At 36.3% G+C, this 26437-nt stretch overlaps 1 protein-coding gene across 1 annotated transcript in view; it reads right to left on the reverse strand.

Moving 5' to 3' along the window:
- LOC131038895 (T-complex protein 1 subunit alpha) overlaps positions 1-24759 on the reverse strand; it is a 48923-nt gene extending 24164 nt beyond the window's left edge. The window contains exons 1-7 of the mRNA XM_057971459.2: positions 24405-24759; positions 24261-24325; positions 13620-13709; positions 13318-13404; positions 13086-13145; positions 12857-12907; positions 12446-12541 (exon numbers count right to left, since the gene is read on the reverse strand). Of these exons, the coding sequence (XP_057827442.2) occupies positions 12446-12541; positions 12857-12907; positions 13086-13145; positions 13318-13404; positions 13620-13709; positions 24261-24325; positions 24405-24477 (522 nt within the window). The 5' untranslated portion in view covers positions 24478-24759. The remainder of the gene's footprint in view (positions 1-12445; positions 12542-12856; positions 12908-13085; positions 13146-13317; positions 13405-13619; positions 13710-24260; positions 24326-24404) is intronic.
- Between the last annotated feature and the right edge of the window lie 1678 nt (positions 24760-26437).

Below are 26437 nucleotides of genomic sequence, written 5' to 3' on the forward strand. Positions count from 1 at the left end.
TGCGCATTCCAAGAAGTTGAAGGAAGCATTCAATAAGTTCGACATGTCCAAGACTCATCCAAGATCATCATAGACAGCGAATTAGGAGATAGCAGATTGTAAGATTGATATGCATAAAGCAGCGTGCCATAAACATACTCCAATTTTGCCTACAAAGATAAACATCTCGTCTTCTAAGTTCGCCTTGAAAAGAAGAGAATATCTAAGTCTGTCAAAAAAAAAAAGTACCAATTGAAACCTGTCCAAAGCTTGTAAATTCTGCCAAGAAGGCGGCATCCAAAGCATGGAACATTTTCATTCAAGACCGCCTAAGGTTGGGCAATAAAGCATCACATAAAGTATGAAGTAAACCTTGACAAAAGACATGATAGAAGGCAAGACAAATTGTCTGATCATCAGCAAGCACAATAACAAGACAATTTCCAAAAACACGTGCCCATCACGACCCAAAACACGTGACTGTCCAAACCCTACTAAACTCCGATCTGCAGTTAATTAAGATGACATGAGTTAGCTAAACTCCTACCTAGGGTTTAAAAGGATGACATATTGAAAATTTGCCTATAAAGTATGAAGAATCACCAAAGATGACATGACAAAGAGTTGACATAAATCGACATGAAGCATGCCAAGACATAGAAGGTGCATATTGAAGTAAATTTGTTCCAAGACACAAACCTTAAGCCATGAAGAAATTGTCCAAACCCTTGCACAATTGATTAAACCCTTGACACAAATTGATTCATCTCAGCATAAATGGAATATGTGAAGATGCCTAATCAGCGGGAAGATAATCAAGTTGGCACGCCATAAGGATAGACAAAACTTATTCACATGAAATCAAGCACACAAGTTGGAAAATAAATTTGTCACATGAAAAATTAAAATTATTTTCCAAAATAAAAAGTTATTTTCATGAAATAATTTTCTAGAAGATTCTTTAGCTAAGAAGGAATTTTGAAAGAAAATAAAACTTTCCATTTTGGAAAGACTTAAAACAAAAAAACAATAAAAAATTATTAAAAAAATAAAACTTCTAAGTTTAAGAATCCTAAACTTTATATATTCTCAACCAGTTCATTCTCACAATTCATTATTCAGGTTGAGAATTTAGAGAGCAACTGAGAAGAAATTTTCTCTCAAGTTTGTGGATTTTTTATTTTCAAGAGAAAAAAAATTTAAGTGTTGAGGTCAAAAATTTAAGTACTTTCTTTGATTTTAAGAAAAAAATTCAGAATCAGAGATAAATTTCAGTCATAAAGAGGATTCAAAAACTCAATCTGACTGAATTTACTTATCTTTCTGTCTTATTTTCCTCAATTTTATCAATTTCTTGGCCAAACCCTTCACTTTCAATCTGTTTTTTCACAAAAACTTAACCATTTAACAGGCTGAAAGTGAAATTTTAGGAAAAAGGATTAGAAATCAGAATTACAATCTGAAAATAATATTAAGTTTTCATGTATTTTGCAGGAGACACCATTCAGGAAGCATCAATGAAGTTTGCCAGCAAAGGGAAGCAAATGGAATCTAAGAACAAGTCCAAATGGAAGAATGTCACCTTGGACATGTTGACTTTGAAGAGTTCAAGAAAAGAATGTATGGTCTTGATGGACACCTGCCAACACCTATGGCCTGCCAGATGACGAGGAATGGCATCGTCCAAGCAACAGGATTTCCTTTGGCCAAGCAATGCCCTGAACTTATGGTTGAATGTGCTATACACTACAATGCACAATCAAGAGAAATAATTGCACCTGATGGAAGGGTTTTAGCCAACCTTTCAGAGTTGTCCATCCAAGAAACATTTGGAATTCCAAAATATAATAAAACCACCTACAAGACAAAAGAGGATACTAAGAAGATCTATGATGCTCAGTCTGAGCTCTGTGCAGCCAATGTAAACAAATCATTGTTGGAGAAGAAGAGACCCCAAGGGAAAGTACCTAAGGTCTTGTTGCGCCCATACTTCAAGGAGGAGTATGGCAATATTATCATGTTGTTTAATAGGCTAATGGGCAGCCCTAAAGGTGCACCATTCGAAACATGGATGTATTTCTTCATGGACGAGATCACATCAGGAGTAAGGATGTTTAACTGGTCCCGCATAATCAGCAATAACCTCCATGAGCAGCTGATAAATTTGGAGAAGACCAAATCATTCTACATGAGTTCTTACATAGTTTGTCTATTAGCTGCAACCTATAGATATTCTGGACTAATTTAAAGAGGCATAGTTGGCAATGGAGAGAATGAATTCAGATCCTATGATTGTTACCCGCAGTTGCAGCTTAAGAAAAAGAGCTACCGAACATATGATGCATTCTTGATGTACATTACAAGGACATTGCAAGGAGGGACTCACCAGAGGCTATCTCCTAAGGCTAAAAGTTTGATCAAAATATGTGGATCCTGGTTTATCCAGTTTCCAAAGTTCACATTCATAAGAGTCCAAGGTTTTGAAGGACGTCCTTATAAACTTCCAATTTACCCAACTAACAGGATAGTTCTGCTTGAAGTTCTCAGACAGCTTGAGACATATCAGAACTTCTTTTCAAAAGAATAAGGCAAAAGGCAGCTATATCCTTCCCATTCTTCATTGGAAACATGGAAGAATCTTGTCCGACAGAGTAGGCAACCGAAAGTGTCAGGCTGGAGATGCAGTGGTATCCTTTCACATTCTACCGGTCTCGAGCAAATTATGATCCTCATAACAACATCAGATCAGCAAATGGAGAAAGATACAGACACAGGGTAGACATAGAAGATTTTTGGGCCAATGCAGCAGATGAGTTTGATGTTAGGAAAAGGATGTGTTCTAGGTTGCCACTAAGCCTGATCAGGATGACTGGACCTTTCATTGTGCCAGATCAGCAGGAAGATAATGGAGAACATACTCAGCCCGATTTTGATGAGCATGCACCCCTTCCTCCTATCAAGTGGTCAGAGCCAGAGCATGCAGACCTAACCACCCTAATGCGGCCAGTTATGAAATATTCCAAATGGTGGGTTGAACAGTAGTGTCACAAATTGAAATGGAGAAATGTAGCATTGACCTATGGTCTGATGGGAGAAGCAGAAGGATACTTCTCAAATGAAGAAGCAACTCAAAGTGTCAATACTAAAAGAAAGGGGAAAGCAGTTGTGAATGAAGAGCCTACTCAGAAGAAGCAAAGGGTGGAACCATCTCGTTCTGCCACATCTTGAGTCATTGGCAAAAATAGATATTCCTTCTTCAATTCAAGAGGAGAATGCAGAATCAGTCCACGAGGAAAATGAACAGCCACCATCTCCTACTGGCACAGAGATTCTAGAATCAGAAAACGAAATGGAAGGAGAATTTCAAGAAGGGATGATTTATGCCCTTCGAGGTATTGGACGTGAAAAAGACAATCAGGAGATGGAAGGCATTGAGCAGCCCACCGCTCCTGATTGGTTGAAAGAAAGATTGAAACTAAAGACACCAGCAGTAAAGGATCTTGAAGAGGATGACATGACAGATTTCTTGGCCAGACTAGAAAAGGTTGCAGTGAAGAAACCAACTAAAAGATTCTCCACCATCCAAAGGGATGAGACAGGCAACCATACAGTGCAGATAGTTGTGCCAAAGGTGAACAAAGCAAAGGGAGACATTGCTCCTCATGAATATGAAATTACTACCTTTGACTTGGGACCAAGCACAAAGGCCCAAGTAAAAGAGGACTTAGACAATTCAAATGTTTCCATGAAGGCAAAGTTGGATGAAAAGACACAAAAGAAGAATGAACATAAGAGAGAAGTTGAGCGCTTCAAAGAATATATTCGGCAATTGACTACTGAGCCACTTGATCAAGCCAATCCAGAGGTTCTCCCACTTTTGGATTCACAATAGGTAGTCAAAAGTTTTGAGGAAGATGCAGTAACAACCAGAGAAACTAAAGATTGGATAGAAAGTATAAGAGAAGAGGCAGCCAAGTTTATAGAAGGAATCTCATCAAGATATGATCAAACTTCTTCTTTGCTTTCCAGGATTGAGAACATGGCAAAAATGTGGGCTGACTTCCAGGATGTCCAGGATAGAATCATTCCATGCCTTAGAGAGCTAAAAGGAATCTCACCCCAAGAGTTGGCTGATCAGAAGATAATTGAAACAGGGGCTGCCTATGACTTCCGCAGTTGGCATTGGACACTAGTTGCACAGAATGAAGTCTTGGAGAAGGTGAAAGATGATACTGATAGAATAGAAAGACAGATAAAGACAATTCAGGACAAGATCTTCCTTGTATTTGCAAAAATGATTGGCAAGGAGACCATCTAGGAGAGCGATATACAGTTGGAGAATTTGAAGGTCAGAGTTCAGGACATCTTCTTTACCATCACAGGACCAGTCTTGAAGAATAATTTGGCTAAGGCGTCAAACCTCATGTCCATCAAAGATGCCTTTCACAAACAGGGATTAGACTAGGAGATCACCTTTGCTTTGTGTGCAGATGACTTGGAAGGATTAGAGTTCAGGATCAACATGTTGCCACATGTCACCATGGAGGAAGTGGACCAAATTGTGTCCAAATTCATTGAATATCAGAAGAAGGTGATGCAATCCTAAAAAATAGCATCTCGTGCCACTTGTCTCTTTTGAAGTTGATCTTTGATATTATTCTTGGAAACTCTGTCTAGGGTTAGATTGTCTAGATCTCATTTGTCGATCTTGGATTGATCTCGGCCGTTTATTTTGCTTTCAAAAACTCTATATAAACTCGCTCTCTCATTTCATTTCAGTGTGGAGAGATTTATGAAATTGTTGCGCAGAGCTATTTGAGTAATAAAAGTTCATTATCAGTATTGTTTTGAAATCGTTTTATTGCTAAATGGTTGCATGGTTGCATATTCCCTTCAACAATTAGATTAGATTTGCTTAAGTAATTTGCTTTGAAGTTGTTAGATGGATGATAAATTTGATAGTATTGATCGGTGAAATCTTGGTGAAAAGAGTCCCTTATTTTGACCTTTTAGGTGGCATTTTTCAATTTCATTGATTTGCCAAATTGTCCCCAAAAATGCCAATCTTTAAGGCACAAATTTAGGTAGGACATGGGGAGCTACTGGGCATCCATAAATCCTGATGACAGTGGTATCTGTATGGAAATACCAATCTACCATATTGTGCATTATTGCTACATCAAGAGTCTTTTCTCTTGGCAAAATATCCAGGGCTGCACTTGGCAATCCTTCCACTTCAGCACCCAAATGACCCAATATGATTCTCCAAAAGCACATAATTAGCGTTGGGACAATGCTTATGCCGTATAATTGTCCAACATTGGAATAGCAGCAGTTTATTCTTTTCATCTGTAATCTTCACCTGGAGGGCCTTGTACCATTTTGTCCTTCCTTCATAAAATAGCAAGTGGCATAGCAGGGAATACCATCTCAAATTCACCACTTTATCATTCCTTTTAATTTCCACTAGCTGCTTATGAATTTCATCTGAAATTAAAGCAGCAAAATCAAACTCAGTGTTTACCATGGGACTTTGAATGTCCACTGCCATATACATTAATATTACTGGGATCTTTGCCCCTACATCCCCTCCCAATACTTGACATGGTGAATAATATGTCTCAATAATCCTCAAATCTATCCACTCCAAAGGGCTCTTTCTCATTACCAGGGATTGGGTCAGATTTATGGTTGTAACCCTTGAGTCTATGCCTAGGACATACTATAACCATGAAGCTATTTTTGTGCTTCTAGTACTCTTCTTTGAAAAAATCAACATTAATGGCCTTATTTGCCCCTCTACTTGAGTCAAAGGCTTCTGAGATATTAGCATTGTTGATAGTAGTAAGCTCACAGCCATTCCCAGCCCTTATCATTCTCACATTAGGGTCATAAGCCTTAGCAATTGCCCTTACAAGGTCTACATTCATGAAAATGTTTGGGACAACCAGTTTACCCAAATCATATGTCCACACATTTGAAATAGGTGCCTCTCATCCTCTTCTCTTAAACCAGTGTAAAAATAAATCCCATTCTGCATATGGGATATTTGTATCTCTGCATTCTGTAGACTTGTCTTCACAAAAGATGCACTTGCTCTTGGGGCATGCACCATCTTCCTTGATGAGCCAAGTAACCAAGCTAGAAGATCCTATTGAACGAACGTTTGGTGATGAAAGATTGGCCCTTAGACTGACTCATCTTGTTTTTCTGAAACTAAGGTCTTACAAATTCTATATAGGGTTTTTGTAATTTAAGAATTTCTACAGCTTTATACAATAATAATTTTGATACAAAAAACCCTACATAGTTGGAGAATTAAGAAAATTTGATCAAATTTGAGAATTTTCAAATTTACTGGTTGTCACAATCGAAAACCTAGTTTGTCACAAATAATGTCTTTTCGCTCTCAATTCTCTTGCAATCTTCACATAGTTACAAGTGAAATAAACCAACAATCAAAATGCACCATTTATTGATCAATTTTGGTGGAGAAAACAGGCTGAAATCATCATTTCCATCATTACTATTCACTTGCGCGAACCAAACGCCATGAGCTAGTAACTTTTTGCAAGTTTGAATTACAGTCGTTGATATTGATCTTTATCAGCACAATCAATGGACGAGATAATCTTGACTCACGCAAAGCCTTTAAAAATGTCAAGCCAATAAGAAGTATCCATGTCAGCACTAATTTCTATGTCATATTAGTGGGCTCCAGTGAAGAAAAGACTTTTGAACATCCTCCTACAGTCCAGCACAACACTAGGGATGCCAAAAGTCATAAGTCCAAAATTCCACAACATTCACTGGGACCCACCATCTCTAATCTGCATGGGCACGAAGACCATTGATTAAAATACTTCGTATCAAAAATCCGCAAGTCCACAACCATTGAATCAGAGCACATTGAATAGCCTCACCGATTTGCAGGCGTCATCAGATGTAAACACGTGTCACAGTCCAATGAAATATCTTGGTTTGTAAAATGAACAGACAAAACAAACTTCCAGTGAAAAACATCAAGTGCAGACAAATTAAGTGAAATTTCAATTGCCAAAACACAATAACCGATTCAGAAAATACTTCAGTTCTATTACAAAGAGCATTCCCAACTAACAGATATCACTATTCCTTGTCAGATAACTATTCTGACATTTAGTACACAAACAGATTTTTGTATTCAGAATGGACTGACCGCTCCTGGTGACAGTAATCAACAACCTCCAGCTGCAGTCACAAGCGATGTTTGGTGGGCTCTATTCAATACCGTATGCCTCTTGTATTTCTTCCTCTGCAACCACACAGGCTCTCCAATCCTTCAGATTGCACTCTGCATTATGAGATCGCCTCTGCTGTGACTATATTCACAACTTGTGACCATCTCAATTTTGATCGTCGTATTATCCTTGCCCATAGAGGACGTGGCAAGGCTATCACTGCCTTATCAAGTGATGTCCTTCAGAATCACGCACCTTGAGAAACGGATTGGTTCTACACTGTAACTCTATTTTCACCTCCAAATTGGTATTCTCAGGTGGATTCTGGGAGTCCTCCTAAAAAACCTTGACTGCTGCTAATACACAGAAAAATGAATTCAGTTTGCATATGATAAACTGCACTACTCAGATTAATTGGAATGCAAGGTTAGGAGCTACGTCCCAACCTGCTAAAGGCTTGGGTTTTCATCCAAGGCCAAATAGTGCACCAAGGCAGAGATAAGTCATCCAAGCATGTCTTCTTCCACAGGTAGTCCGCCTTATATAGGCTTCCTATGTTGGGTAATGGGATGGCCGACCCTCAAATCAGCTAGCAAAAAGACAAAAAAACAAAAATATAAATTAAACTACTGCGAAACCAAAACAGGTCAGCCACCTACAATTTAGGAAATTCAATAATACTTTCATTTATTACAATTTTCTAATTTATTTAATTAATCTAAAGCAAACATAGTGTGGTAGAGAACACCGCCATGAGGCCGACTATCCCCCATCAAAACAGGATCATGACATCCTGCCCTTTCGCAACTATAAATCAGGGCCAGGTTCAACTCATTTTGGACAAGTGTCACATTTTGGACAGGTTTTTGAAGATATGGCAAGTTTAAACCCTAAAAGACCATATGAAACCCTAAAATTTTGAACCACAAAAGTCTTGGCCTAATGATGAAGTTGATGGAACCACCCATTCGAGGACTTCTACAAACCGTCTGAGTAGAAGTTTTAGTTGGTCCTTGAGTGCTTCTACAATTCCGTTCTTGATCATCACAAGTATCTTCTCTTGCATTGGTTGAACCATTTCAAAATGACTTGATAGTTAGTCTAATGACTGTTTATGTTTAATGTTGAGGCTCAAATATTTCAATCACATTTGAAAAGTCATGCAAGAACAAGGCAAACCTCTCTAAAACCACTAATTTGAGACCCACATAAAACCCCAATGGACAACTCTTTAGATGAGGATCTAGATGAAGTCATATGTGTGTGCAAAAGCTTTGTAAGATAGATGTAAGCAATGATGATGAGATATATAGAAATTGAATACTAATGTTGTTCATTTATCTATTTATTCTATGAGACACATGCAGTTATAGTACACTCTTGAGTAAGATGTATGGGTGTTATTTTCCAATTTATTGCCATCCTTTATCTATCTGTATGCCTGCCTACTAAGCTAATGTTATTGTACCAACAAGACCTATATCATGGGTTGAGGTGCCTGTGTTAACATTTCCATAATCTATGGTATATCAAAGCACCTTCCAAATGGTTCTCATTACACAAGGATCATCAATCCATCCTTTGTCAATGTCACACACATCCCTACAATGGTGCAGGCACTCTACACGAGATTGGACTCTGCACTAAACATCTTGTTGCCAAACCTTTGATAGTTTCTACCATTGCTTCAGCAAGGTCCAACATACCTCTCAAGGGAAACCACAAAGGCTAATTCACAACAAACATCACTGCATTATTTCGAACATCGGATAATGTAGTAGTCACATAATCGAAATGGCCCTCTTGAGGCTTGTGCTATGCTAGGTCATCCACCAACATAGTTTGCCTCTTCTAATTAAACTACCTAACCATTAGGGAATGATGAATCACATAGAAATGGTTGAAATGGTTCAACTTCCATAACAACTCTCAAACTCCATGACATGTTTATGAAGTTCAACGATACTTTCCTTGAACTTGGTAACATATATCTTGGAGCCTAAAAGGTTTGGAGATTCTAGGAAGCATCACAATAAATTGTCTATACCAAAACAATTCTACATTGTTTTGATGAAAAGGCTTTAAATGCCATGGTAAGAAGTTTGCCATGCCCCCACCATTTCTAATATAGAAACTAGGGCTGCAAATTCAGAAGAGCCAACCTAGGGCTTAACTGAAATTAATAGAAATCATGGGCCAACTCAAATAGATGATAAAAATACAAATAAATAAGAAACTAGATTAAAGGGCTGAGCTTGTAATTAAGTCTAGGCAAAATGAACTAAACGCCGACCCTCCTAAAGAGGTCACCTCTCTTGGAGAACCGCACCCTTTGATGTGGTATAAAGGGAGATAAAATATGGTAAAATGAGGGGAGAACAGATTGAAATATAATTCTAGTTGGGGCAGACATAAAAAGGCAGATTAAGAGGAGATGAGGAGCAGGTTTAGGGCAGAAAATTATGTGTCATGCCCCACCTTAATAACATCTTTCATGCGGTCATTTGGATGGATTCAGATACATACATCCAGAAAATCATCTTATCGATAAGACTGCACGATTTTCTAAGGCTGGAGGGTGGCAGATAAGAACTTAAGCATTCACAATAATCTTTCCACTGATCGACAATCTCCAGTCCTAACCAATCAGTAAAGATATTCATTTCTACAGCCTTGATGGATAAGCACTAATCCAAAATGAGTCACGCAGCAAGAATATCACTGATTATTTGCAAAGGAACCAAGTAAATGGCAAGTCGAGAGGTATCGGTTGTTATCTTAACACATAAACAAAAAGCAATTTATTAATGAAAAGGCAAAGGGTGGTTTACAAGAGACGCCTCTTTTGAGGAAGAAGTAGACTTGCCAAGGTCATGACTATTCGTATATATATATATATATATATACAAGACAAGAGGGGAGAAATAGACAGCAAGTCAATGGATCTTAACTGACTATCTGATCTGAGTGTCTTAACTGGTTAATTGATTTCAGAATTACTAAGGGAAAGCCAGCAGACAATGAAAGGTGCTTGATAAGATGCATAATGCAAGGAATTCTGTTCTGGCTGATTTGTTATCTTGTCTTCCACTTGATAAGTGGTAGGAATGATAAGCAGTTAACATACTGTTTGCTAATGCATAATAGATATCAAAGACTCTTAAACACTTTAACCAACGAACCGTCCCATTATGGAGGGGAGAATGTACATATGAGGGATGCAAGTAGCTAGTGATCCATTCATGTAGAGACACCCCAAGTGGGGCTGGGAGACCAAATGGCGGGTGCCATCGGTGCTCCTGGATTTTATGGAAAGGCTCGAGGGGCCTTGTATGATCTCCCAAGGGACACCATAATGAGGATAGGTTGTTAGGTAAATGTATTATTGGAATACATAATATGGGATGCAAGAAGCACCTAAGTTCCATTCAAGTAGAGCCACCTTGAGTGGGGCCAGGCGGCCGAATGGTGGATGTCATTCCATGCTCTTGGGCTTGATGGAAAGGAATAAGCTTGAGGCACCTTACATGATTTTACAAGGAACTCCCTCAATCAAATTAGTTATATCATATGATTGAGTTAATGTTCCCAACCCTACTCGGAAAGACCTACGCTTGTTGAGATAATGTTTCTAGTAGCAAAGATGTATTTTATGGATTATGCTTCGAGGATTTCCTAACATAATTGCAAGGTCTCAACCAGGAACTATTTTGTTCCACAATTGGTAAATGATATCGCTAACTCTATTCCACCACTTGTTTTAGAATTGTTATTTTAGGACAAAAACTAGAGCATAGGAAAAGCGGACATTACGGACTTGGCTGCAATGCTTCCACTCCTCTCCAATAAATCTCTTTCTGCATTTACAACTAAAAATGCCTTCCTCTTCAACAGGTGCTACCTTGCAGAAGTTAGCTTCTAAGAGTGGTGTTTGAGTATTGAACAAGGAAGTGCTGGCAGGTTACCAGTACCTCATGGATTTGCAGTCCTATTTAGATTTGCGTTCCATTCTGCAAAATCTCTCCGTAACCCACTCCTAGGACCCCTTAAGGTTACCAACACTTACAGTATCCCATAGTCGGTAGATGAAGCCCTCCGTGATTCTGTATAGTGCAAGGAGATTATTCATGGTAATAAATCTCCTTATTTGGCAGATTCATTTTCTGGATGCAGTGGTGGTGTTGATGGTTGGGAAGTTTATTCCTTGTCATAACACTCTTTTTCTTTTGGCTGGTCCCATATCCATATTGTCCATTTTTTGGCATTATTGATTTTTGTTGGACTTAGGTCACTATTTCTGCAATTTTTTGGTACTAAGCCCCCTTGTCTGATAGTCTATGGTGTATTTTGTTTGCTTTGCCTATGAGTGAGGGCCCCAATATCATCCCTCCATAAATTATGAAAGAAAAGAAACATATTTCCTAAGTCTACATTTGGCTTTACTCTTTAGAAGATGTTTTGATTCATAATAGGTTCCAATATTAGCTTTAAGCTTTTCTTTGCAGGATTCTAAATATCTGACGTTCATAGACTCTAAATGAGAATAATTCAATAATGATGAATAAAGAAGGTTTTTATGACATACCAACGCTTTAAGCTTTTCTTTGCAGGATTCTAAATATCTGAGGTTCATAGACTCTAAATGAGAATAATTCAATAATGATGTATAAAGAAGGTTTTTATGACATACCAACACTGTAAACTGAATTGTATCATGGAAGTCCGATCCACTCAAACATTGTCTTGGAGCTTGATCTTCACATAAACATTTATATGCTTATGTGACTGATTAATCAACATAATCTTATGTTAATTAAGTTCAATATAGTGCTTGCAGGGTTTCATCAGTCATCTTTTGTTTTTCACTTCTATGTAATCTGTCTACACTGGTTTAGAAGAAGAACCTAAAGTGTAAAATTTTTGCTTCCTAACAATGTTAACCAGGCAACACAATGCAATACCATGTATCTGAAGCTCTTCCCATATTTGCAATTTTTAAGGCCCAAGAAAAGTGTTTATTTGTGAAAGCACAGAGTTAATATACATGTTCACATTTTTCAGCCATCATCATATAATATTTATGAACAATTCATGAATAAAATCAAATTTTAATGGCAAGAACATGTACAAAGTTGAAAATAACACCATATTTCTGCTTGCATCCACAGTTTCATCATTTATAGCACAATGATAATTTAAACTCACACCATTTAATTATTATTCTGGATTGATCTAGTAAGACATACCATTTTTGAAAACAAGTCATCGTCAGTAGCTACAATTTTTGAGGACATGCTAGTCTTTGCACAGTTGATAAGAGAATCCTTGCCAAGCTTCTCAACCTGTTATGAGACATTCAACTCCTCAAAAGTTGGCCTCATTGTCGTACTAAGCATTCAACATCAAGGCAAAAGGAATCTCATCAAAATATTCTAGATGATAGATCAAATTTCAAAATCTTTAACATTTATTCCTATACAAAAAAGGTCACCTCCTATTATCAAGTTAATACAAATATAAGAAGCTGAAAATGCGACTCCCCAATAAAATCTGAATATGATGTTAACAATTAAACCTAAACACACAACATATGAGACTGTACATCAAGCAAGCATTACTTTTAGAAGCATCCTTAACACTATCGATGCATAACTCACCTTGACAGCCAATTTGTCATCAATGTATTTGCAGGCTTCCCTCATGGCAAGCTGTTCAAAATAAAAATCACAATATGATTTGCAACTGAAAACACTCAAATTATAAAACAATCATCTAAATTACAGCAAAACAGCTGATTCTAATTCTCACAAACTATGCTTATTTAATCCATGAATACAATTCTGTATGCATACATTTCTTATTAGTAAGGTAAATAGCTAAAATTACCCTATATCCACTGATGATAGAAGTTGGATGGATTTTATTCCGAACCAGGTCATTTGCCCGCTGAAAGTACAAAAATCAAATGGCACATGCAGCAGACTGTAAGAAGATCCCTTGAAGAAATTTGAAATAAGAAGCTAAAAAAGAAAGGTAAAGATTTAAAGTTCTTAGAAAAGTATATAAGGTCAAACAAAAGACAATTTCCCTAAAAGGAGATATAATCTGTACAACATACCTTCAGCAACTCCGCAGCAATAATAACAACTGATGTTGTGCCATCCCCAACTTCTCGATCCTGCAATTCTGCAAGTTCCACCAAAACCTAGAGATCGATGAACAACACGCCAACCTTGTCAACAATACATTTTGAGTGCACTGAAAAATTTTATAGAATGAAATTGATAAACATAGTGGGATCTTGAAGAACAAGACAAAATAATGTAATTTTTTTCATCCAATACGACTGACTGCGTATAGCGTAGCTGATAAGAACAACAAAGGGATGATAAGAAAAAACAAGAGAACAAATAACACAACCTTTGCAGCTGGATGCTCCACCTCCAGCATCTTCAAAATGGTTGCTCCATCATTGGTGATTGTAACATCTCCAATATCATCAACCAACATCTGTCATATGTCAGCCGTGTTAAAGCATAAAACCAACATCATAGTCAAAGATGTCTCTTATCATCTTGCAGAAAGCAAATTTAAATAATACTGTCCGGCTAATGGCCTACTTAAGCTTAAAAACAATTGTATTATTGTAAAATCTACACAAGTTCATTCCTTAATTCCTCAAGTGTTTTATACAACTTTCAGATACACCATATTAATGACTATGTTGGTAAGATGGGATAATGCATCCAATATATTTGTTATTTATCATTTTTATATGTTTTTGTATGGAGTATTAAGAACACAAATATACATGGGGGTTGAGGGGTTGAGGGAATCAACATATGCCAACTTTAACTTCAAAACCAATGCAACATTAAAACAATTACTGCATCTCACATTATCATTAAAGCAGCTATGCAAGTAATAAGCACAATCACACATCAACACAAGAGAGCACCAGATTTACATGGAAACCCAAAAGGGAGAAACCATGGTGAAAAAAGCTTCTTGGATCTACTCAGCCTCACAGAAATATAAATAACTTAAAATAATTTTGCAAGCACCAACCCATTGAAATTTCAACCTAGGATGGAAACACCAATCCCCAATCTGATTTGCAGGCACCAACCTATAGGAGACACCAATCCCCTAATCCAAAGAACCGAGCACCAACTTAGATAATGAGGCACCAACCTCAAATACAATAGGAAATACAAAAGATATATTATATGGTTTCAGTCTTCATCATCTGTCTGATCTGATCTGTTTTAGAATATTCTCACAATGTGTATAAAATATGAATCTTAGTTGGCACACTTCTCACATCTATACTCCTCTTATCAATATACAGTTTGCACAACTTCTGCAACTTCTCTAAAATCTTCTCACATTAGAATGGAACTAACTGGCATTATTTATGTATTCCAATATACTAATTACATCTTCATGTCAGCCTAAAACGTATTTACAATATTCGCAAATCAGCCAGAAGTACATTGCTTAAACCAAATGTGTTGTCAGCTAGGTTCTAAAGCCAACAAGTTACACCAGGAGTTAGATCACGTTATGCATTACCCAACACAAACTCAACTAGTCCAAAACCACCTTGACATGCTTCTTCCAGTTGGTGCACGTTTCATTCTCTGCTACATCCAACAAGAACATATGCACAGTCATCAAGCCAACACAATGTGCACTATGTCACTTCTGACTTTTTGTACACTTGGTCGAATCCTTTGAAACTTGGATATAACGTGCTTCATGTGTGAATTTACTTCAAAACCGCAAGCCATAACTACAGTAGAATGCGGTACCGAAAACCATGACAATGCAACATAATACAAATATTGTCTCTAAGCAGCAAAACTCAGAAACCTACCACAGACACTTTTGAAGCTTTGCAAATACATTAGAAAACCAAAAACAACTGATACCAGTACATGATGATAAAATTAACATTCTGCAAGAGAGCTATCTAACATTACTAGATTCTATCATTCGTTGTTCTCAAATACTCTAACATAACCTCTTTGACATCACCAATCACACCTTTGACATCAATGACAACATTATATTCAACACCAAGGAACCAAAAAAAAACCATTTTGTCAAATCCCCAAACTAAGCCCCAAAACCAGAACCAGAACTGGTAACTTAGATATTTTGTGCCAACAATTTCTCTTGATGCTTCCTATGTTTTAGCCTTCTAATTTCTACCATCTACCTTTGAAGAATTATCCTTGGCAAGCTTCAAGTGAAAAAGAAGAGTACTTTGCAAGCTTATCCTCCAATGCAAACGATTAACAAACCAAAGAGAATGCAGGAACCTACTTGAAGGACCAGAGTGTGAAGGCAAGAAAGTAAACATAAGCAAAGCCTGTACCCTCCTCATAGAGGGAATTTGTCAAACCAAACATAGAGGAGTTCAGCAACTCTATGGCTGAAAATGAAAACCTGTTCACAGCCGCACAATTGGATAGGATCTTCAAGCTGAGTGGAGGAATGATTTTCTTATTCCACCAGCTGCAAACCTAATATGTAATTTCTTTATCTTTTTAAGCTAATATAGGGAGCTACCCCCTTTGGTAGCAATTTGCATAAAAACTTAATAAATAAATAAACATACTTGTATCTGATACCATTGTATAAATATACAAGTTTTTGATTTGTAATTTCAAAATTTTATATTATTTTTAATTTATAATTTTCTTACATATTATTACTATATAGTTTAACAAGTATTTAATAGTTTGAATCATAGAAGCAAAAGACTAAAATAAAATGCAATTGGTCACAATTAATCAAGAGTCACCTAGCTGCCTGACATTTTCCACCAAAAAATCTAAAATCATGATTAAATAGGTCAACAACTTTCAACAGTTTTATCTCCACTTATATCACAATTAAATTGTTCAATAAATCAGGAAAAAATGCTTAAAAAAAAACGAAACCCTAAAAATGACACAAAAACCAAAAAAACTCATAAAACAATAAAAAAAACCATGAATTGGCTATAAATCGGGTTGTGCAACATATTCATTGCACAGCTGGTCAGGAAATAGTAAAAAATGACATGAAAGAGTGAAAACGTTACAGTGAAAGACAGACTGGACATAAGTTTTTGCATTGAGTTGGCAAGCTGCAAGATATCTTAACTACCATGCCAAAAACTGAAAGTGTTATTCTAAATTCGCATAAATATTATCATTGTTATTTGTATGTACACTCGGACCCTGTTTTTTTATATATACAAGAAGCACAATTTTTCAAATTATTTACTTGATCCACAGCTATAAAAATAAATAGATCCTCATCATTTTGGTATCATCTTGTTTCTTAGGCACTTGGTTGGTTTTCCTGATCTGCCAACCATTTCCTAGAAAACTTTTTCTTATGTCCACAAATAGTAACATTTAAAAAAGACTTTTGATTACCTATGTCATATGTTCTATTGTTGCACTCTTTGTCTTTGCCATCAAACTTCTTCCCCTTACCCTTGAATTTGGCTATGGTGGCCAACTCTGAATCCCCATTCCTTTTTCTACCAAATTGCTTTTTAAACATATATTGTTCCAAAACTTGCTCAAATCATGAAATGTCAAGTAAAAATTAGGAGAAGTAATACGAAAGGTTTCAACAAAATGCTCAAAGGCAACAAATAAACTCTTAATAGTGATGATCACCATATCTTATGCCAAAATCATATCATTTTTATTTGTGTGTAAACTTGGATCCTGTTTTCTATATATACACCTTATAGTGGCAGGTCTCGGAAATATTAAATGTCAAAATGATGTCTCTAGTTTTTGTTTATATGTCAGTCAAAATGTTGCATACCTTTTCTCCATATGACGGCTAAAATGTCAAATGGCACTTAATACTTTAAAATTATGAATCATGACAAATTAGAAATTACAAAAGGTGTTTATCATGATTGCTGGATAATAACATTGGATTTTAAAAACGACCATTCTAGTACCGTTGTATTGCTTCAAACATAGAGCATGCAATTTCATTATTATATTTGACTTCTAGGGCAGCTTCATATTATGAAACAACGAAAACACATGAATGTAGATTGTATGTTTTCTTACGTGAAACAACGCCTAAGCTGCATATGGGAAAAAATTGCTAGCCGACCCATTGTGCTTAAATAATATGATGTCACTTTTGAGAACTTATCTGATTTAAACTTCATTTACCAATTAGTAATTTCTGACTAGCTTGGAGATAGCTTGTTTCTTGACTGATATAGAGCTACTAAATTATCAATCACTCAACAGTGAAAAAAATGATCAAATTTTATTACTGATTTGAGCCTTGAGCAACCCATATGTAATGGTTTAAAGACATCGAAAATACTGAATTCAATTGAAATAGTGTAGTGCCACAGTCTCAGCATTTTCTTCTGAAAGACAATAATCATTCCACCATGTGATAAATTTGATCAGACTTTCTAAACTATATTGGGCATGAAATAGCACTAGCAAAAAAAATTCCATGTTTTACAAATACTTCAAAGTTTTCTAATTTGCTAGGTTTCTCTAATATTTATCCTGTTTTCAATTACATTTACACTCAGTTTCCCATGCCAAGGAAATTTAAATGCAATGTTCCTATGCCATCACCATTTACACTTTTAGAATCAGACTCTTTAAAATACTCCAACTCAATAAGAAAATTAAATAACCTGGAAAAACCCAACCCTAGATGCATTAAAAATTAAAGACTGAATGGAATGCTTTTGCAGATTTAATTCTTCATTACAATGTCCAGCACACCAATTGCAGGTAGCACAAAACACTAAATGCAACTGGTGTTAGAGTTAAACCAGTGGTGGAATTTATCACTTCAAGTGGCATTTGGCAAAAAAGGTGAGAATTAGCACCAATGTTTGCATAGATTACCCTACAAATGTCGCATTTCAAAACAAAACAAGCTCTTAACTCGATTTTTGAGGGTAAGGCAAAAAAGGCAAAACCAGAGTTTAAATAGCTTCTAATTCTACAAATGCTAGAAGTAATCACTTGGGTTGGGAAGATGGTGCGCATGAGTATTTCAGGCAGAGAAACGAGCCTCATCTGGACTTGCCAAAACTCGCGAGGCGAGCCAGATGGCTCGCCCAGTCGGGGGGGGGCGCTCAAACTTGGCCCAGTCACTCCCAGACTCGACAAGTTTGGGCCTAAGACTGCCATTTTTTTTCAACTCACAAAGCTTCAATGCTTTTTGTCTTTAAATCAGTCTCATTCTCTTCATCAGAATATACATTTCAATATGTGTTTTTCCTTTCTTATACTTTAAAGTTATATTTCATGTATATATTGGCAGGATGTTTAAGAGTGGTTTCAGATCTCTAGCAGTTATAATGCAAATTCTAGGTTTTAAAAGATGTTATAAGTTTTCAAACTTAGTAAAATTTCAGTAATCAACATCCTCCTATCAGCATTCTCTTGCTCTTTCTATTCTCACTCTTTTTATCTCCCCTAAACTTTGGACCTATCTCTCTCACAATCACTCTTCCTCTATCCCCTCTCTCTACCTCTATCTCACTCTCTCCTCTCTCCCCCAAGATCTAGACCTATCTCTCACCCTCAAACCCCCGCGAGGCGTGCTGCCCTCAAACTTGTTTTGTTGGTGCCCCCAAACCCCCACCAAACTATAAGTCTAAGCAAGTAATAGGCCAATTATGAATTGTGATCTTAAAAATCTACATAATACATATCCCTTGTTGCAAATCTCTGCATATTCATAGTTAAAAATATATTATGGCTGCTACATCATCCAGGACTTGCCTTAGACACCTTCATAGGAAGGATGCAGTCTCCTCTAAGCCATAAACTTCTAGTTATTGTTTTGATATTTGTTTGGAAATTTTGATGTTATGGATTTCATGTTCCATGAGATTTGTATACATTTGACAATATTTATATATCTAAGTGTGTTATTTCCTTCAGCTACAATTTGAATTCATACTTATACGATCGATGTATACTTGTGTATGGGATCAAATTAGCTTTTATAATTTTATTTGATGATGTTATTGTGTCTTTAAGTTTATTTAATTAAGGATGCATGAATAAAGTTATACATCCTTAAAAATCTCTAAATTTCTTGGGTCTTTCACTTTCCCAAAATTTTGCCAATTTTTTTTGCTGAGCCCAAAACATGCTTGCCAAGTCCAAGGCAATTCCAAGTCTTGTAACTATGATTTTAAGGAATCTGGGTCAACACCTTCTTCTACAAAATGTGGCCCAAATACAAGTGGAAGAAACATTAAATCTTTCTTTGCACCTCATACTATGCCAAGATAACAAACCACTTTGGAGTGTACATGATAGAAGAAGAATGTCCATGAACAAGCAAAGTAGGGGATTGCAATTTTTTTGTACTACTTTAGCTTGCCATTCCATGTTGCCAGGTCTCCATATTGGCAAGGTAAGGTGGATGTTATTGCAACTACAAGTCCTGGATTTCAAGCCCTATCTTATAAGTCATTGAAGGTAGGTATGCTCAATGATGCAGTGCATGATGCTAAAGATGTTGTTAATGTGCATCGATTAGAGTGGGTTAATAGTGGTTGCATCATTAAGTTAGATGGATGGATAGCTAGAAGGAACCAAACCCTCATCAACTTTCTGATCTCTTGTGATACTGGCATGATATTTTTTACATTTGTTGATGCATCAAATACAATCAAATCTGCAGCTGCGAAGTTCGAGATATTTAACCTAATGGGCATGGATGGAAAGTGCAAAATGTGGTTCAGTTCATTATAAACAATGTTGTTCCTTGTGTGCCACTAGGAGAGACAAACAAAAAAAACCTCTTCATGTTTTTCACCCCATGTGCAGCACATTGCCTTGATCTAACCCTAGAGGACATTGGAAAACTTGAATGGGTTAAAGAGGTTTTGCAAAAAGAGTAGATGGAGTTTGGCTTCACAAATCAAAAAGATGGCATAGCAGTGGCAAAGTATATGTATTCTACTAGTTTTTGGCATGCGGCTAAACAAGTTGTACAATTTTTAAAGCCTCTAATAAAAGTCTTGAGACAAGTGGATGGGGATAAATCTCCCATGGGATATTTGTATAGCACCATGCATAGGGCCGAGAAGGTGATGAGGGGTAGGATTGAAAAAAAAAAGGATAGGTATATAACATTATGGGACATAATTGATGAGAGATGAGATCGACAAATCCACTCTCCTTTCCATGTTGCAAGATACTTTCTCAATCCCTTGACATTGAGATCACACGGGGCTAGTTCATATGCATGTTTCCAAACTCGGAATACTGCATTAAGCTATGGCAGAGTTGCCAATGTACAAGAAAGCAAGGTGTTTTCTACATTCTAAGGTTGTTGTGGAAGTCAAGAAGACTTTCCCACTAGGAAGACTCTATGAACTTTTAAGAGTCTATTTTGTGGACATGATCATCAAATGTGTTAATATTTTAAGAAATTCTTACATTATATCATCTACATATAATGTTTTTTTCAATGCAGAGGTAGGAATTTTTTATCATGGAACCAAAAATCTTAAGTGGATGGTGAAACGCATTTTAAGCCAGCCATGCAGCTCGTTCGCTTATGAGCGTACTTGGACACATCAATTGATGAATGACTTGGTGTTTTTTCACCACAACATCTGCTTGAAGCTAAAGAAAGCTCAAGTTAAACTTTTAATATACCTACAGTTAGTTGAAATTGTATTAATTATGTTTTTCACTTATAAGGCAAAGACTAAATTCTACATGGACAACTGATGAATGATTTGGTGTTTTTTCACCACAACCTCTGCTTTAAGCTAAAGAAAGCTCAAAGTTAACTTTTAATATACCTATAGTCAATTGAAATCATATTCATTATGTTTCTCACTTGTAGGCAAAGACTAATTTCTACATGGACAGAAATAGGATCTATTGAGGATGACAAGCCAATTAACCTTGACGAGATTGATCCAGAGCCTAAGTGGATTGTTGGTGATGATGCTTTTCTTGAGCCTTAGGATTTTAAGATCCTAACGAAGGCCAACTTGGATCCTCGTGTTATTGAACAGGCTAGGATAGGCTCTTACCCAAAAGCTTCATCATCAAGACCTCTTGCCCTCTAGCATAGCTCTACTTATAGTAGCAAGAGTCACTAGCTACATTTGAGTTTTTTTATCTTTGTACTTAGTTTATATGTTGACTTTGTACAACTGTCACCATCTAGTTTTTGCCCCTTTTTTCAATACTTTTTTGGTTTGCCAATTTTTTCCCCACACGATTTTGCTGATATGGCTTAAGTTTTAAAACTACTTCATGATATTTGTTAATGCATGATAGCTTCGGTAAGATAAATGATTGAATGAGAGATAAATGAAGTCTCTCATTCAATCATCTATCATATCGATAACTATGATAAAAACCTTCAAGCAATTAATTCCTCTTTGATAGCCATTCTACATTTGCATATAAATAACCTATTCAGTTCGAGCAAACCCTTAAGATTGATAATCATACTATATCTTTTGTTTATGTTCATCGATTACTAAATCTTGCATTCCGATTTGTATCGATTAACATAATTGATAATAATAATAAATGATTAATCAAACACCGATTGATATTGGGTTATATATGCTTCAATATATATCGGGTGGCATGATAAAGGTTACCGATAGTTATTGGTTGTTAAGCCTACACCGATAGTTATCGGCTGTTAAGGCTAACCACATGCCGATAACTATTGGCTGTTAGTATTATGCAAACACCGATAGTCATCGAGTGTTAAAGTATTTACATACCGATTGACATTAGCAATGAACATGCATTTGCTTGGTATTAACAAAGAGGCACGATCAAGTAATGTCTTGATCGGTCATGACCAATCAAGGCATTGCTTGATCGTACCCCACTTGTTATATACTTATATTGAATGGCATTCGTGAGATAGGACATAGAAAACAACAAATGCTCCTCTCACCTGCCACAAAGAAGAAGATAGTCAGATTCATATATTAATTCAGTAATATATATATATAACAAGATCATTTTAAATAGAATATAAATTGCATATTGAATGTAAATTGAACATCATTTACAATATTAACTATTTAATCATTCTTCTTTTGGCATCATTGATTTGTGTCCAGCTAGGGGTCGTCAAAGAAAGCCAAAATATGAAAAATGGCGGCGACAACAGCAAGCAGGCATCAAGTGAGGGAATGCAGCAAGAGATATTTTGATCGATGGTGCTAGTGATATGGATGCTCATTATCACGTCTGGTGTGCAATTCTTTTAGCGGGCCACAAAAATCAAGTGCTCATGTTTTCGAGTACCCATTGCTATTCGCAAAATGCCATGAGAGTCATCTAAAACAAAACAAGATTCTTATGCATAATGCAAAATAATTTTATGTCGGTTTTTTTATTTCTGGAAGTTAAAAATATTGTTTAGTGTTTTTTATTTTAAAGAGTTAAATATTGTTTAGGGTTTTCCAGAGGTTGAAACTCAGCGAAATTTAGGGACAAAATTTTCGAACCCGGATGAAGAAAACTAATGACAAAATTTTCGAACCCAAAGGATTAGCACCTAAAACAAATGTTTAGCAAAATGATATACAACACATGGCTCATATCGCAATCCGTATATCAATGGTTTCCTTAAAGCCATAAGAAAGGTCTATTTCCATGCAAAGTTGCAAACACTACACTATGGTCAAGCTAACTAAAACTTGTTTATATTGACACAAACAATCCTCTTGAAAAGGAGGCACTACACTTTTAAAATGGCCAACAAGGCAAAGGAAAACCAGAAAGTATAACCCATGCTAGCACCTCGAAGGGTTGGTGGTAGAGCAAAATCTCCTAGTCCAAGGGAGAAAACTAATAACAAGTTTGGTCATGGCAAGTGCCATGTCTAAGGACAACATTCACATGTTTGGCTTCTGCAGAGCATAAAAAAAAAATCATTGGTTGAGTTTTGGATTGCATCTAGTTCAATCCCATGAGGGACCCAAGCAGTATTCACCCAGCTTTAAAGTATGCTTTCAAATGGGATTCTTCTTTCAAAATATCCTATAACAGTAAATTGTTCTTGTCACTAGCAGCATTATCAAAATACGGAACTGAAAGAACAAAATCCAGACAAGTTTCAGAGCCCACAGCTTGTGAAATACATTTGGAATGAATTTCAAAGTTTCTTTGCAAATGGCATCATGAGCCACTACAATACCAAATACTTTGCCACAGCTTGTGAAATACATTTGAAATGAATTTCAAAGTTTCTTCGCAAATGGCATCATGAGCCACTACAATAGCAACTACTTCAGGATTAATAGCTGAAGTTATAGGTTCGAGTTCCATTAAAAGAAAGTTAACCACCCACAGAGAAAAACAACCTGTAAAATTCCACAATAAATGCAGGAAATATAAAAATACCCCACTGCACTATTCAGAGATAGTGTCAAATTATATTTCACAACACATAGCTCCATGAAAAATCTACATTGTGTAACCAACTTAAGGCAAAAAAATTCAATGCTGTCAAACTCGTATATTATCTAAATGTCAATTCTATGCTTGCTTAATTTTGTATAGATATTTATCATAAATTTGTTATCAAGCAATTTATTGCGTTGTCTTAAATCTGCAACTCTGTACCACAGTCACATTATACTTACACAGCATCAAATGGCATGGCATAAGTGCAATCGTAAGTTTTTCCCAACTTTTTGCATGGTTGAACGTGGGCTGTATTCAATAACTCTCAATTTTTTACCACTTTTTTTGCAAGTTTAACTTAAGAACATTAAAGTGGTTAGAACCAGCACTAGAAAGCCAATGAACCATGATCTCTAGTTACTATTCACAAGTTTTCCCCAAATTTTGCTACTGTGCTCCATAACATTTATTCAAGTAGTAATATTGCTTTTAAATTGAAAATGATTTCAACATAACTTTCTATATTAAATAGTTAAATATTCAAACCATGATCACAACATTTTTCGGGGTTTTAAAAGATAAAACCCTATTTTACTAATGGTTTAGGGTTTTAGGATACAAAACCTAATCTACTCACCTTGTCCAAACCAACCGGCCCCAGAGACGTCTTGACAATGTTTGCAACTGCCTGGCATGCCGTTACTGTGATACATCTACCACTGTTAGATTTCCATCCAAAAGCAATTTATTGAAGATTTAAATGTGTAAATGTAAGACAAACCATTTTGAGTGCGGACGTCCTGCCCGGAGTGTCGTTCGCCCATTATGTCCAAATTTTGCATTGAAAGCGCCATATTATGTGCTTGCAAAAATGTATCAGACGAATCGTTTGGAGAGGTTTATGTGCAACGGTTAGAAGGAAAATAAAAGAGTGCAATCATAGACCTATATTGTTCGACGCTGTGTGTGACTGATTGTTTCAGCGCCTCTTTTTATTACCTTTCAAGCCTCTCAAAACTTCAGGGCACGACACTTTCTTCCAAATAACACCAATAAGCCGGTCGAGGAGGGTTTACGGTCGGACGACGACTCTCCTCTCTTCTATTTCTAAGTAATTTTTTTAACTCAGCATAGTAAGTATAAACTAGCAATTGCACTTAGGTGTAATTAGTACACAAAAGAGGTTTGGAAGGTCAATTGGGAAAAAAATTGGTCTATTAGTTGCATATATCACGAATAAAATAAAACCCTCTAAATTAAGAGGATAATCATGATTTTTTACCAACAGGCTTATGTTATGTTTATAAATATAGAGGTATAAATGATTTTTTACCAACAGGCTTATGATATGTTTATAAATATAGAGGTATAAAGAGATGGAAAGATAATGAGAGAGATTGAGGGAGAGATAAAAGAAGAAATATGGAGCCATGGAGATAGAGAGGCAAAGAGATACAAGTATAAAGGTTTACGAAGAGGAAGAGGGAGATAGAGAGGGAGACATGTCTAGAGATAGAGGGTGAGAGAGGAGGATAGAGGAAAAGAGGAAAAGTGATAGAAATAGAGAGAGGTGGAGGTAGAGATAATGATAGAGAAAGATAGAAGACAGAGAGAGATGTCAAGGGAGAGTGATATAGATGGTGAGATAGAGTGGTTGAGAGTTAGAGATAGGAGGAGTTAATGTCAATAAAATGGAGATTTGTTAGTAATCAATATGAATTCATAATAAATGATAAGCCCAACCATGAGCATAATGAATTCAAGCCATTTAACAACATATAGAGGAAGATTAGCAATAAAGAAAATACCAAAATAAACAAACAAATGAGCATTAATTCCCTTATGATGCTCCCAATACTATTTGTTCTTCTTTGTCCTCCTCTTCACAATCCCATTGCTACAAGATTGGCGAATGAAGATTGGGAGATGGTTGAAGATAATGAATTTAGATTGCTCTCACATTTGCATAACAAAAGATGTGTGGATGGATGAAGATTTTGACATGGTAAGGGGGGTGTGGATTGGTGAATAGATGGCTTATGCAATCAAATTAACAGCATAAGAATGCAATGGAAGTGGATAATTTGTGAAGGGATGGAACTCCAATTTATAAAATTTTGAATTGGAAATGGACGGTTGAGATTGAAAGATAATGAAGGACGAGGGTTGAATGTGAGAGGAGAGGACAAGAGGGAGATCCACTTGAGATTTATCCATAAAGGCATTCATTGACTCCACACTCCTCGAGGACATGGGGAAGAGGGAAAAAGGATATCGAGAAGAGGAACAAGGAATTAAAAATTCCCTGGGAAGGAGAATAGGAATTCAAAATTCCTTAGGAAGAGAGGAATGGAAAAAATAAAGGAATTAAGGAATTAAAAATTCCTTGGGAAGGGGAGCATGGGGAAAATAAAGGAATTCAAAATTCCTTGGGTAGACAAAAGTGGCTAGCATTTAAGGGTGGGAGGTGAGATGGGAGAGCCATCTATGACATGTGGTTGACTCATTCCTAATCTGACATTAGGAATGTGCAAATGATTAGTGAGGGTGATTAAGTTAGATAATGAGGGGTTATGGTGCAAGTGAACAAGTTAGGAGGATAGAATGGGTGGAGAGAGAATGAGTGGAGAATTTTAAATTGAGAGAAATGATAATGATGATTAGGCATGGATTAATTAGGCTAAATGGCAGGGATTAAGAGGGGGATTTGTAGGAACTAGGGTATTAGTTTAATTAATTGTGAATTAATTTAACTAGTTGGGATTAGAAGGAAGACTGAAATATTTGTCTAAGGTTGAGTTTGATTTATTGAAA

The sequence above is a fragment of the Cryptomeria japonica genome, chromosome 6 (genome assembly GCF_030272615.1).
Source record: "Cryptomeria japonica chromosome 6, Sugi_1.0, whole genome shotgun sequence".
Classification (NCBI taxonomy): domain Eukaryota; kingdom Viridiplantae; phylum Streptophyta; class Pinopsida; order Cupressales; family Cupressaceae; genus Cryptomeria; species Cryptomeria japonica.